The sequence below is a fragment of the Schistosoma haematobium genome, chromosome 1 (genome assembly GCF_000699445.3).
Source record: "Schistosoma haematobium chromosome 1, whole genome shotgun sequence".
NCBI lineage: Eukaryota > Metazoa > Platyhelminthes > Trematoda > Strigeidida > Schistosomatidae > Schistosoma > Schistosoma haematobium.
The window spans coordinates 27,687,774-27,701,105 of record NC_067196.1 but is presented as its reverse complement, the minus strand read 5'-3'; the positions used below and the strand labels follow the sequence as shown (position 1 = coordinate 27,701,105).

At 36.3% G+C, this 13,332-nt stretch overlaps 2 protein-coding genes across 4 annotated transcripts; one reads left to right on the top strand and one right to left on the bottom strand.

The window, feature by feature from the left end:
- Positions 1-1,499: 1,499 nt before the first annotated feature.
- Positions 1,500-5,945, top strand: MS3_00006614 (uncharacterized protein; the record flags this gene model as incomplete). The annotated part of the gene is made up of 3 exons (XM_051214780.1): positions 1,500-1,699; positions 2,970-4,508; positions 4,546-5,945. The coding sequence occupies exon 3, from the start codon at positions 4,548-4,550 to the stop codon at positions 5,943-5,945; it is 1,398 nt and encodes a 465-aa protein (XP_051073609.1). The 5' UTR covers positions 1,500-1,699; positions 2,970-4,508; positions 4,546-4,547.
- Positions 5,946-6,681: 736 nt separating this feature from the next.
- On the bottom strand, positions 6,682-13,020 carry MS3_00006604 (uncharacterized protein). 3 transcript variants are annotated; one of them, XM_012945917.3, is made up of 9 exons: positions 12,621-13,020; positions 12,381-12,588; positions 12,172-12,346; positions 12,013-12,138; positions 11,732-11,978; positions 9,873-9,924; positions 9,092-9,293; positions 7,488-7,933; positions 6,682-6,855 (listed from the first exon to the last, which is right to left on the bottom strand). In XM_012945917.3, exons 1-9 carry the CDS (start codon positions 12,760-12,762, stop codon positions 6,789-6,791), a joined length of 1,665 nt encoding a protein of 554 aa, XP_012801371.3. In that variant the 5' UTR covers positions 12,763-13,020; the 3' UTR covers positions 6,682-6,788. The 3 variants fall into 3 exon arrangements, with proteins under 3 accessions (XP_012801371.3, XP_051073608.1, XP_051073607.1); XM_051214768.1 differs by lacking the exons at positions 9,092-9,293; positions 9,873-9,924 and having other exon boundaries at positions 12,621-12,790; XM_051214767.1 differs by having other exon boundaries at positions 7,488-11,978.
- Positions 13,021-13,332: the final 312 nt, after the last annotated feature.

Genomic DNA, 13,332 nt, shown 5'->3' with positions numbered 1-13,332 from the left:
AATATATTTCTGGATGCATTAAAGAGAAGTTACAAACAATAGCGTTGTAGAACTATGGATATTCATGAAATCTTTATATTTGAACTCAAATACATCCGAAAACAAAAAATTACTAGGATTACTAGGACCATGGATCTCGCAGTAATTTCAACAGATCTTATCAAAGTTTTCGCTATAGCCTCCCACACAGGAAGTTAATTAAACCGGTGTTTTTTGGATGAGTTATAGGATAAGAAGTTTTATAATTCATTTTCTCACCTGATGAAGGCAATGAGTAAGAAAAAATGGTTCTTCATAAATATGAAAATCTGTCAAGAGTGACGATGCTAAGCTTCGTCTTCACTTTGTTGAAATGATCTACACAGCTCTGCGAAGTTGCTACCTCCTAGTTTCATTATCTGCATTAAAAAATTGAATAATTCCCAACCTGTCCGATAAAATAACAACATAAAAATTTTTTGAATGTACTGGTGAAGCGGACGAATTGATGGTGATTGAACAACCTTCACAAACTTTCTTAATAATATAGTAGTGCAAATTGGATAGAGTGGAAACCTACGTTTTTACAGAATAAGGGAAACAGTATTACCTAATACGACTGGTTACAAAGACTCGAGGTTTAAAATCAGTAATAACCTTGAATCTACGAGCAACACCTGGACGCTTGCTGCCAAAGGTTCGTATGTCCTATGTTGTATTAACAAGACACACCCTAATTTAACCGGAGAAACTTCCAGGATATTGCACCTACCGTTTATAAAACAGCGTCTAGAACATGAGTTCAGTCAATGAGCCCTTATTTCAAGCGTCAAGCAAGTATTCTGGAAGGCGTTCTACAACGAAGGAACAGAATGATGAGAGAATTGTCTCACCTGTTGAGAATTCCTAACTTACTTTTCCCACTCTCACAGCTCCTAGTGAGGTGGTCTAACACTAGCTTGCTGTCTACTAAGGTTGTACGGTTCTCATATATTTTCCCTTAATTGACGACCGGTCATGTGAAGAGGGGTTCTCAGACAACATTGAAAGTCAAAATCAAATCGTCCCCTCTTATCATTTCTTTTGTCTCATGTAGTCAGGGATTGCTGAGATACTCTGCCGGACCATGTAGTACGAGCAATTTATGTCGATACAGTCAAAAGGGAGGTTGAATTATTGCGGTACTACAAGTCGTGAAGTTAAAAGCACACTCCACTTGACCTTACGTGCTGTCCTATGAGGACTGATTATGACTCATTTAATCAACAGTCATCATCTTCTGGTTAGTGTTCAAGTGGACGCATGTATACATGACATGACAGAAACAAACATACGAACCTTTGCCTACTCATTCACTTATGGTAGCATATTTTATTCGTTGTCATCACCATTTATCCTATAAGTTTTACATATGAACTCTATTTGCATTACTCAATCAATATTTTTACCCATCATTCTTTCTAGTCCTGTTCATCCCAATCTGAAAACTGTACCACGGTTCAATAGATAAACGATCGGTTTCAAAAGCTATAGACTCTCGAATACAGTGTTGCCAAAAAATGAAATGCCAAGGTATACGGAAACATACTAAGTACCCTGAACCATAATTCAGCACAAAATTGCGAGCCCAAAAGTGCAATTTATTAATACTCCATATTGGATTCGACTTATTACGTGCTGATCGCGGCATTTCGCCCTCAAGGTCGTTTGTTTCTCAACGGTAAGTACTAGAGGTCAAATGCGTTCTCCTGCTGTTTGAACGTGAGCCAAGTTCGAATCGCGTTCACATTTCATCTTAAACTTTATTAAATTATCACTCATTTTCCGATTACAACCATCCAAATAAGTTGACCCGCCGGTCGAGTTCGAGTTATGTTCAACTTAAAGTATACCCACCATTGTGGAATTATCGGTTGCCGCGTTTGCACGTTAGTTTCAGCATAACAGCTTATTGTCAACGGATGACTATTTAGAATTATAGCTCCATAGTAGAGAGTTACCAACTTCAGTGATCAAAACACTGACAGAAGTAGAGCGCATGAACGAACCGATCAGATACTAACGTGAAGTTCATTCATCGAAGTAGCCTCAAAGGACAGTCGACGTCAGTTCATGATTGAAACTGATAATCTACATAAAATGGCTCACCATATTGTGATCTGTTTTAACGAGGATTTTTGTGTTAAAACGGTTTACCTATCCTAATTTTCTTAATTCATTTTTATGGGTCATTTCATAGCCATGCACCTTTCTCAGTAGCTATGACGGTAGTTCAAGGTTGCCCATATATTCTACTCCTACCAATGAACTACCCAACTTGAAACATCAATAAAAGCACTGAAGCTATGCCTCATGGATACACCAATCAGATTGAAGGTAACAGGTGTAAAATTTTCGCGCGAATTTCGAAATGTTATGACATTGGTTAGTACCGTCTAAAGAGCGAACTCATTTGTTCCTAATAACACTATAGGCTACTCGAGATTGGTAAGCATATATGTTTTTTAAACAGACGGTCGATGTGATGCTAGTAAGAAGGCTAGATAATAAGGAGGACCGTCTTTTAATGCACAGTGCGTTGGCAACGCTAAATACTGGTTGGCCATCCCAGACATAGTTAAGGGTCTGTAGGAAAATTGTTGTATCTGTAGGCTATCTGTGCTGTATAAGATGTCTAACAGGATAATTGTTTAGAAATTGTCATCTGTAACCATCGTGCCACCGTTTGTACACTTTACTTTGTCTAACCTGTGACTGATGTCCACATTTGAATATGTGGTCAGGTTGGTCATGATCTATAGACTATCTTAAGATGAATAGGATTTAGCCTTAAAATGGTTCTAAAGGTATAACAGACTAAGGCTGTATGTTATTCTTGTTTTTCACCTACATCGATTCTACCACAAATAATCCTATTATGGATCCATTTTAAGTGTGTTGATTATGTAAAAGCTATATAACGTTCTGATACTTAGTGTTTTGGGTATTAGATTGTTCAGCTGTGTCACCTGAATTCTGACCGGTCTAAAAGTATTTCAAGGTCGCCCGTGAGTTGTGGTCTTACCTCAGAGGCTCTGGTCGTACAGACCAGCCAGTTTATATGTCATGGCGTTCCTTGTTGGTTCCTCTTCATCATGCAATGGTGAAAAATTATAGTAGGCCAAATAACTCCTCTTCCTTTTTTCGTTTCCTGTTGTGTTAATATATCTTTTCTCTCACTTGACTTGTTCTCCCGGCCCTTCTGTATATAATATGACAAACTTCCCCATTCGTTTGTCGACAAGCTTGTTTCCTACATTTTCCTCGTTTCAATTACGCATTATTGACGTCCCCCCTTTCGTGTCACCTTGGACATTAGCCAAAGACTACTTGACAAACTAAGCAACTATTGCATCGTGAAATTCCTCAGTCTTAACTGTTCTTGGACAAATCACAACGCCGTTTTAATCCAGTCTAAACATCCGCACAATATGTATTAGTGATTTAATGTGACTACTATGATATGCAAAAGTGGATCATTCTCCAGAAGTGTGTCAAGTGAATATAAAGAGTAAAAGTTTACTGATTGGAACTTTGAAATTAGACGGACAACCGCTAAAGTTTATAATTCGTCGTAGGTTTGTTAAAATCGAAATTTATTCTTTCTGAAAACTGAGGTTACATCACGTTACCATATGGTGAGGAACCAAACAGCTTATTTTCTGCATGAGGATTAAAAACATTCATCGAGTAAACATCGTGCTATCAAATTAATATTCATTGTAAAAGTCTGTGAGTTTACGTAGACTTCAGTGACACTGAATGTACAGTACGTATAGAGGAACCAAATGTCCATCAGTGTTGAAAAGTGCCTAAATAGCTTCAGGTTTATTAAGCACACCACCTACTGTGATAATAACAACCCAGTCTTTACATATTATCGGTTCCCACATATTTTCAGCTATCGTTTCGTATTTAAACTTCATACAATAAACCTTTGTTAATCTTCACTGAAAATGCCTTGTTAAGCACATATTTTCACACTTCGTTTTGTAGTTCTGCTTTGTTTACTCATTACACTATTGAGACCATGATTTCTTAATTTTTAATTCGAAATAGTACAAAGACAACCAAAAATCTTATTGTGCAACTGGCTTTTAAAATGTTATTGATACATCTCAGATACACCCATATCTGTAGCCCGAACACATTTCCGTAACGTATTTGTAAGTTAGTAATAGGCGCTGGAAAATAACTATAACAATCCCTTGATTTTAGGATAATGGGACATCCTGAACTTTATATGGTCCGGTCGGATTAGGTCTTAAAGATGACAAGCCCGTCTCTGCGGAAGGCAATAAGACCTTACATCCTTTTGACCTTAATAAACAGCTTTACTACTTTGCATTTTACTTAGTTAACTCTCATTAATTATTCCCCCTATACTTTAAATATTTCTCAGATCATCTGAAAGTTACGAGTGCTCGGTCGCATTACTTAAAGATCAGCCACCGAAATGGTCCCAAACAGCTTTTGGTTTGATGCATAAGGTACTTGTAACTAATTAAAGTTAATCTTCTTCAGTAGTGATGACAGCTTTATCCAGCTTGCTCAATGTCCATTCCAAAATAACATGGTCAAAGTATTACTGTACACTCAAAGAAATCCAAACTGTCTCATCCTTTATTTCTCTATATGGATATGTACACTGCCCGTCGTGCGGAAACCACTTAGATAATGTTCAGTTCTTAAGACATATTTCAGCACATTTGCTGGTGAATGAACTCGAACTTGGTTCATTAATGTCTTTCAAATTCTGCACAGAGTGCCTGTCCGTGCCGGATGGAATCAGTATGACCTTACACAATTGGATCCATCGGCATGTAGAACAACATACACCCCTCGCACTAATGGATGGTTGTTTTGTGTGTCCTATTTGTGAGAGCAACTTTGTATCACTTATAAAATTTGCTGTACATTTATACGAAAGACATGTGTATTTAGACTCGCCTTACGTGTGCACAATATGTTACGGATTCAGATCATCTTTTTATTGTGAATTGATATCCCACTTCCAAGATTGCCACCATAAAACAAATCACATATTCTGTCCGTATTGTCTAAAACATTTCGAATTGTCTATTTTGTGGAGTATAGATTTAGGACTACATATATTCGATGCACAGGCGTTTTACACGCACGTCCAGCAACATTGGGAGCAAACGACATATCGATGTACCTCATGTCGTCTCGATTTTATACATAAAAAGGATCTTCAGTGGCACGAGTATTTACACCATTCTGGTCATCCTTTATCAAGGCCTAGTTACCGAAGTAACGCTTGTGAACATTCGTCTCATCTAACCGAAGATCAACTGTCTCTTTCCTATTCAAATCAACTAGTTGCACACACACCACGCACACGATTAAAGTGTTTAGAATGTGGAGAGCAGGTGCGTCACCCTGTACATAAACATTTCAACATGACACTGCGCTGTGCTAGATGCAAATACACTACATCATGTATTGTCGCGGCTAATTGGCACTGGAGCAAAGTTCATTGTGCACCGCCCATACAACAGTCATCTGATTCTAATGATACTCAACCGTGGCACAAGTACATCAACACTACCGCACAGCACGAAGCAGTCCCACCTCGCACTGTCAACGCACCGCTTTACGATCCATGTTTCTCATCAACTACTCATACAAAGCGGTGCAGAAACGAACACGTCCCTGCAGGGTTATTTGTAAGAGGATATTTAAGATGTAACTGTGGCTTCCGTACGATGGTCTACGACTTAATGGCCCGTCACTTAGCAACGAAGGGAGACGGGCATAATCTCGCAAAGTTTGTATACAGGCCTCGGCCGTCATTGTTTTTAATAGTCGCTCGTCCTGCGAGAGCGCTACGCACTTCCCTGTGGTGGCAAAAAAGAATAGCACGGGCACCCCACTTTTTGAACTCTGTTGGACTATCCCAATAAAAAATATAGACGAACCTGGTGACTATTTTTACTGCAAATTTTTTGGTTGTCTTGATGCTGGCACTTGAGATTGTTTTGTAATGTTTGGTATGCTCAGTGTACATTCACAGTATATTTAGGTGCTGTTCGTGACTATTTGGATCACTGTCAGTCTAAACACAAATGCTTGGATTAAGTAAGCACTCTTTGCAAGATGAACCTCAGCTGCTGGTGATTTAACGCAGCCAGAGCTGCCCATTTTCTACGCATGAAATCTAACATGCACTCGCACTTAAATTGAGCAATACCAAACGACAAATAATAAGGTAAAGTCAGCCCCGTGGCCACATCTACATACATAGTGTCAATACTACCCCATCACGCAAGCTGATGCTGATTATCTGCTTAAGTAGCGTTACCTCTTACAAAAATTCTATCACCACTGCACTGCTATAAATCAAATCATAATCCGCCTTGTATACTATGCTAATAATCACGACCTTTTGTTTGACATTTTCATAGTGATCACGACATAACATTGCTCTTAAGTAAATAAATAGTTGTCAAGATATGCTTATTTAGTGTAACACCTTTAAGGTTACAGAAGGGCAATGGTAGGTCTTATTTTCCCAAAACACGATGTTTAATGACCACCATTTTTCTGACTGACCATCCTAAATAGACAAACTACATGCCTTTCTTAACGTATTTAGTGGATAATTATGTAAGTTCAAGCGTTAACTGCAAAGATTAAGTATTTTCTTTTGGCATAAAGTTCCCGTTTACTATTTGCATAAAAAGAAATATGTGTAAACACAGATTACATGATAAATTAAGCACCAATAACACAAAGGACCTTCAAATTCACCGAAGACCAGAACGACAGTTTCGACAAAAAGGCATTGATGGAGGGTTCGGAAAACCACATGACCTAAAAATATAAAGTGATAAGTTTCCATATTAAGTCGAGCTTATACTAACCAGTTCATGACTTTATATATTTGCATTTTTAAATAAAACTGAAAAAGAAATATTGGGAAGTTTTGGCGAGTTAGTCTTAACCTGTTCTTATCTCAAAAATGAATTTTGATAATGAATACATTCCACATACTAGGGTTGTTTACGATCAAGACCAATCAACTAAAAAGTAGTTGGATTTACAATCTCATTGGTTTAATGTTACAAAATGCAGTACACCTGAAGAGATTCAAGTGGAAAAAATAGCTGTAAAAACAAGTGTACTTATAATATTATGGTTTTATCAGATAATTCCAAAATTCCAATGAAAGTATTTATAAGTCAACAAGCGATTACATTCATGTGTCACATTATTCTAACTCGGATATATTGACTAATGGGGACAATCGTTACGTGCATGCATTTCAGTAGCAAATCACAAGCATACGAAAAATCTGAGACTGCAAAGCTGTTATTTAGTTACTAAAACCCTCTTTCTGTAAAATTCAAATTAGTGTATTAGCTAAAATGAGGTTGGCTGTTTCGTCAATTTGTTGTTACAATTATATACAGGTCAAATACCTAGGTAATGTATAAAGTCCTTACCTGCAATTATTCACATTTGGTCCTCCAGGACCACCAACACGCATCCCTAGGCCAATACCACCCATTGGATGTCCACCGGGACCGCTTGGAATCATTTGCCAGTTTGGTGGTTGGTTATGAGGTGGCTGAATGTTGTTCAAAAATCCACCACCCATAGGTTGATTTGCATTGAGCATTCCTGGAGAGTTTGATGGCATACGTTGTGACATTGACTGTGGTGGCTGTTGCAATTGAGGAGGTACTATAGGTAAACGCATACTGATATTCGGTTGATTGTTGGGAGGAGTCAGTACATTTGATACTTGATTATTAATATTCAAACTCGGTTGTAAAAGCATAGCAGGAGCCCGTGTAGGCGTAGATGTTGGAGGCATAAGTCGCGGGTTCGACATGAAAAACGACAAACCACCAGGGTTTTGTGAGCGAGGAACATTTGACCTTTGTGGCTGGAAATTAAATAATAAACTAGACTAAAATAACTTTCTCAAACGGGTTACGTGATTGGACTTTCCGTAAATTACATACATTTGCTAGTAAGACAGATGAAAATCTAAAACTAATTTCGTGAATATACTGTGAATCCTTATTAACTTGGAGTTAGACTGAACGGTTCTGTTTCTCAAAACTTTCGTACTAAACAGTAAGTCAGGTGAATAAAAAGATTTAAGACAACTAATGCACTTAAGATGTATATTATACTTTAAGTATTCGAATAAACCTAGAATAAATATTGAATGGAATAACTTAATTAGAAAGGAATGTATTTGTGTTTTCAGCTTAGTTACAGACCCCTAGATTAAAAAATGAATTGATGGGGTTAATCACTTAGACAAAACTATATCTTAGTGAGAAATCATATCAAAACCCTGGACTGAATCTGAAACAAGCTTTCTGTAATGTGGATTCAAATCACAAACCATAATCCCCAAAAAAGAAAAATGCTCGAAACCATTTTTAATCACCTATTTTAAACGTCAGTTTGTAAAAAAATAAAAACTTCGTATCAAGAGTAATAGGCAATACATTAGCACTATTTAAATGTATGTCATCATAATTCTAATCTTTTTACCACAAGTAATTACACTTCACTCATGAAATAATTTGAAATCAAACAAAAATTGTACGGCATTGCAAGAATGAATAGTTTGAGCAGTGTCTATTAATTAACAAAGTACACGTTACATGAGAATTCATACTTCAAAAGTTGTTTTATGAATATTAATTATCCTGTTGGTAAAATACACTGGAATTTTACTGAAATGCATTTTAACAGAACAAAGGAAAAACAGAACCCTAGGATAAAACACCAAACGAAAGAAGTTTCAACTAAATATTATAAAAGTTTCCGAAGTACTCGACTGTTAGAATTTATTTGAAAACAATGTAACGTCTTGTAATAAAAATATGCAGTAGAGTTCCTACACAATAAGATAAAAAGCTCATGGTGTTTCTCACTAAATAAATAATTAACTTATGATAAAAACTCCTTATAAATCCTTAAGAACTAGCTAAAATAATTTAAACTGTAATGTACCGTGAACTAATCTCTCAAACATTTTAAGACTGACATGCTTACAATAATTTCCAAATCATTTCAATCTTACTGGTGTGTACTGAGGATGTCGAAGAATTCGCTGAGCACGCTTCTGATTCTGTGCATTAGCCGCATTGGAAAAAGTGGACCAATTCGGATCTGGGGCCGTCGGATTGGTATTGCGAGTTGGAGTACCATTGAGCTTAGCTGATTTAGGGGTGTCGCCCTCATCATCGACTAAGCGAGGCTTCTTTAATGGCGTAGGAATTGAGCTGGGGAACGGTGTAGTACGTTAGTAAGAAAGTTAAATTTCCAAAAACCCAAAAGATCACTAACTTTTCAGTTTATTGGTTTAGTTAAATAATAAAATTATCATAACAATAAAATGAATAGAACCAACATTCAGAACTGAACGCTAGACTACTGTTTCTATATCTAAACTAAATCAAATATTTGAAAAAAAACTGCTGCTACTACTACTGGGAATTATCTATAGTAACATATTACTTGATTAATTACGTACTATGCATGATGGAATATTATTATGTAAATACAGTAACTCATTCTACTACACGGATGGGAAAACAAAACCTTTAGAATGCAAAGCAACACGACATTCTGTGTGACCTACTACATGTAAAACAGCTTACTAGTTTTCAGCTTACTTAAGACAAATATCGCTGCTAACTTGTCGCCAAATTAAAACATGCAAAGCTAACTTTATTTACTAGGGTTGAATAAAAGCTTACAATGGTTTAAATACGGTTTACCTGGTAATCAGATTAATGAAAACGTTTAAAAGAAATTTCGAAACAAAGGTTAAAAAAATCTGACAATGAAACCCTTCTTACCTAGCCACTTCTTCAGTGGGTTGAGGGCCTGGTGATTTTGATTTTGGAGGAGCTATAAGCGACAAGGAAACATTCAACTGCTTGAGGGAGATGTTAAAATATTTAATTTACAGCAGGAAGTGGTTTACAATAAGTCAATAAAAAACTCTACATAAGTTTAACTAATAAATTCCCGTGGAATGAATTCAAATGTTAGCTAGAAATTCATGATACATTAAGGACATTAAAAAAACGAAGTTCTGTCCTACGAATAAGAACGCTAAGAAACCAAGTGAAGAGTTGGTAAGGAACAGTGTGAAGGCTATGGCACCCTGTATAAGCAGGACGAATGTGAAATTACTTAACAAAGAGCTTTTACTAATCTTAAAAAGAAATATTTGGATACATTTTGAAAACCTAAGTGGACAACTGTAAAGCTTTGTAAGAAAACAATCCAGTGGGTTTTAGTGCCTCGTAACATTATCATCACTACGCCATGGGAAAAAACTACGAAGGGATTTATTTAGTTATGGAAATTTGTCTTCAATTCCTATGAATCACAATGACCAGATATAATTAAATGTACCGAAGCGAACTCTTATTTTGAATTATTGACATATGATACCTAAAAAACAAAAAAGTTGTGATATTATATGGCAAATAATTTTATATATCACCAAAAACTTGATAAATCCCGGATTAAAATACAACCTACTACTGATTCAAAGTTTAAAAACTGAAAACTTATACAAGTTGGATAAGGCAAAGTAGTGTGAAACTAAACAGTAACGACTCATTTTATAGTCCTTTTAATATTTGTATAATTTCAAAGACAAACAAAAAGTGTCAACACACAGGTATTACAAGCATAGTTATTAAATTGCATCATTGAATATTGTTTAGAAATACTTAATTTGTGGGACAAAACGGTAATTTCTAAGTCTAATTCAGCTGGGAACTACGATGTAACAAATTTTTAAACACCACAACAAAATTGTTTCATGAAATGTGAGACAAAATAATCGTTTCTTGTCTTGGGACAAGAAAAGTAAATTGTTCAATACCCGGGATGAATTTTCATACAATGGTAAAAAAGGAAATCCAATAGTCTAACTTGATATCACAGCTTACGTTCAATAGATAATTTAGATTACGTAAAGTAATAAAATACCAAAGCTTAAGATTAATGCATGTAGCTTTTAGTAGTTTTATGGATATTTCACATACAAAAATCTAAATGATACCTTAGATATTAACCAGCTTTATAAATCAGAGTCAAATTTACTGATGAAATTAAACCAAAAACTGATTACACTTCAATGTATTAATACTTTGTAAAACTACAAATGCTTCAAACTTGCAGGTACATTTTTTAAACAGAACTAAAATGATATGCTTTTAGTGTACCAAATAAAATTAAAACTTAACACATTATAACAGTACTCAAGTAAAGTCAACTAAACGCCACTTGAACTGAGTTGATATTTTGTTACAGAAACGATAGCCAACTATAAGCCAAAAACGAACGTTAAAAAAAATTAAATAACGGAGTCAAATTACTATAGATGGCTTACAAACGTTTAAGAAATAAATTGGGACAGCCTTTACGAGTACGCCTAGTCAAGAACTCAAATGTTTACCGTTAACCATACAAATCATACCCAAACAAAGCTACTAATTGGTCTGGTGAGCGCTTGTTTTTTTATATCCACGATAAAGCTATATTCAGACTAGTCAGGAGCAAATAATCTACTACTACATGAGCTCGGCCACCCGAAAAACTTGATATATGTTTACTACCTATTTATGTAAATCTGTCTTCATAGGCTCCCCTCAAATCTTTGTATAGGTCGTCCAAAATAAATAGTGAAGTGACTTACAGGGCAACTCATTTTCTCCTAGTAAAACTACGAAGTTCGTAGGTTCTGCATTTTCAACAAGCTTGTCTTTAACATATGCCATTTGGAAGTCAACAAACGCATAACCGTTGCACAGTTTTAGAGATGTTAAATGGTCCACATAGCGAGTTGCACACAGTTTTACGTCTGAGTCATCGAAAAAGCCGCTAGCAATAACCTGAATTTCTGGGAAGGATTCTTTCACTTGAGTAGCAATATCTAAAATCTCCTACAACCATTATAAATCAGGTATAAACAAGTACCTTGGCACTCAAACCAGTAAGTAATATATCTGCTCCAGCTCCAGCAGCTAAGCAGGCTTCATCCAACCTTGAGCAGGCAACATGAACAGGAATAGAACCAACTCTAGACCGAACTTCATCTATGGCCTAGGAAAAGTCAGAATTACTCAAGCTACATACAGATTTTAAGCTCTCAGCATCCATATTTTGGCAACGAACGCTAACTGATGCTTTCCGTTCAGAAACTCCTGATATCATCATTGCATACTCTTCAACAAGACCAAAACCCGGTGTCCTTCTATCTGGCATATATATTGTCCCCTTCCACGAAACTTCCTGTAAAATTGATTGAATTCTAAATGCCTAAGCAGACTATGGGCTGGAATTACCTGCTGGCCAAGGTCGCTATCCCACTGGCTCTCGAAAGGACCGAAATAACCAAGTTTTCGCAAAAGAAAATATCTTCATCGGCCCCACTAATCGTAGCAACTCTTACAGGACAGGATTTTACAGTCTGACCCTCGCATACATGCCATTCTATTTCGCAACTGCTTTCTTTTAGAATGGCATCAACGAACGGCATCCCAACAATGATCCCTATCTGGTAAACTACAACGTACGTTACTTACCTGGACTGTGCATATCAATGTACACTTTCCCACGTCCGCTTTTTGGTGTAAGCCCTACATAATTCAAAGATGACTCGTTAGAAAGCCACCATGCTGCCAAAGCTTTAACTGAGTTCTTGTTTATCACCAAAGGACAGGCCATCTTTGGACTAGCGCAAAATATAGTTAATGGCGCTTGGCTGTGAAGACTGAAACAAGCGTAAGCGAGTATGCTAACTCTATACTGAGACAAGTGTACTACAATCAAATCCAAGATTTTTATTAAGAATAGGTGTTAATAAATTTAGTTTTAAAAATCCTAATTTTAAACACATTATGGAGGTAAAATAGCGAACTTTGAGCTCTGTTATGCCAGCTGTTTAAAAAATTGTGATACTTATCTTCGCCAAAGAAATATTTCCACCTTTATCAATAATTACACGTCAGATCAACTGCTTTTAGCGTATGTGTATTGATTTAGGCTACACTATCAGTCACAACTATACTTATTTTATGAATACTGAGTATCTGTGTTTAGACTATATAATGGCAAGATCCACATCGCACTGTGAATACAAAGTTTGGTACTGCATGCTCTGTGTAAATAAGATACACGCAGTTTTAAAGAGTTGTAATATTCTTGGTTGTCTAGGGTTATGCAACAATCCTTCTCAGATCCGAGCAGTTTTTGACAGACGTCTCTGGTGGACCCAATTCTTAGCACCAATCAGGA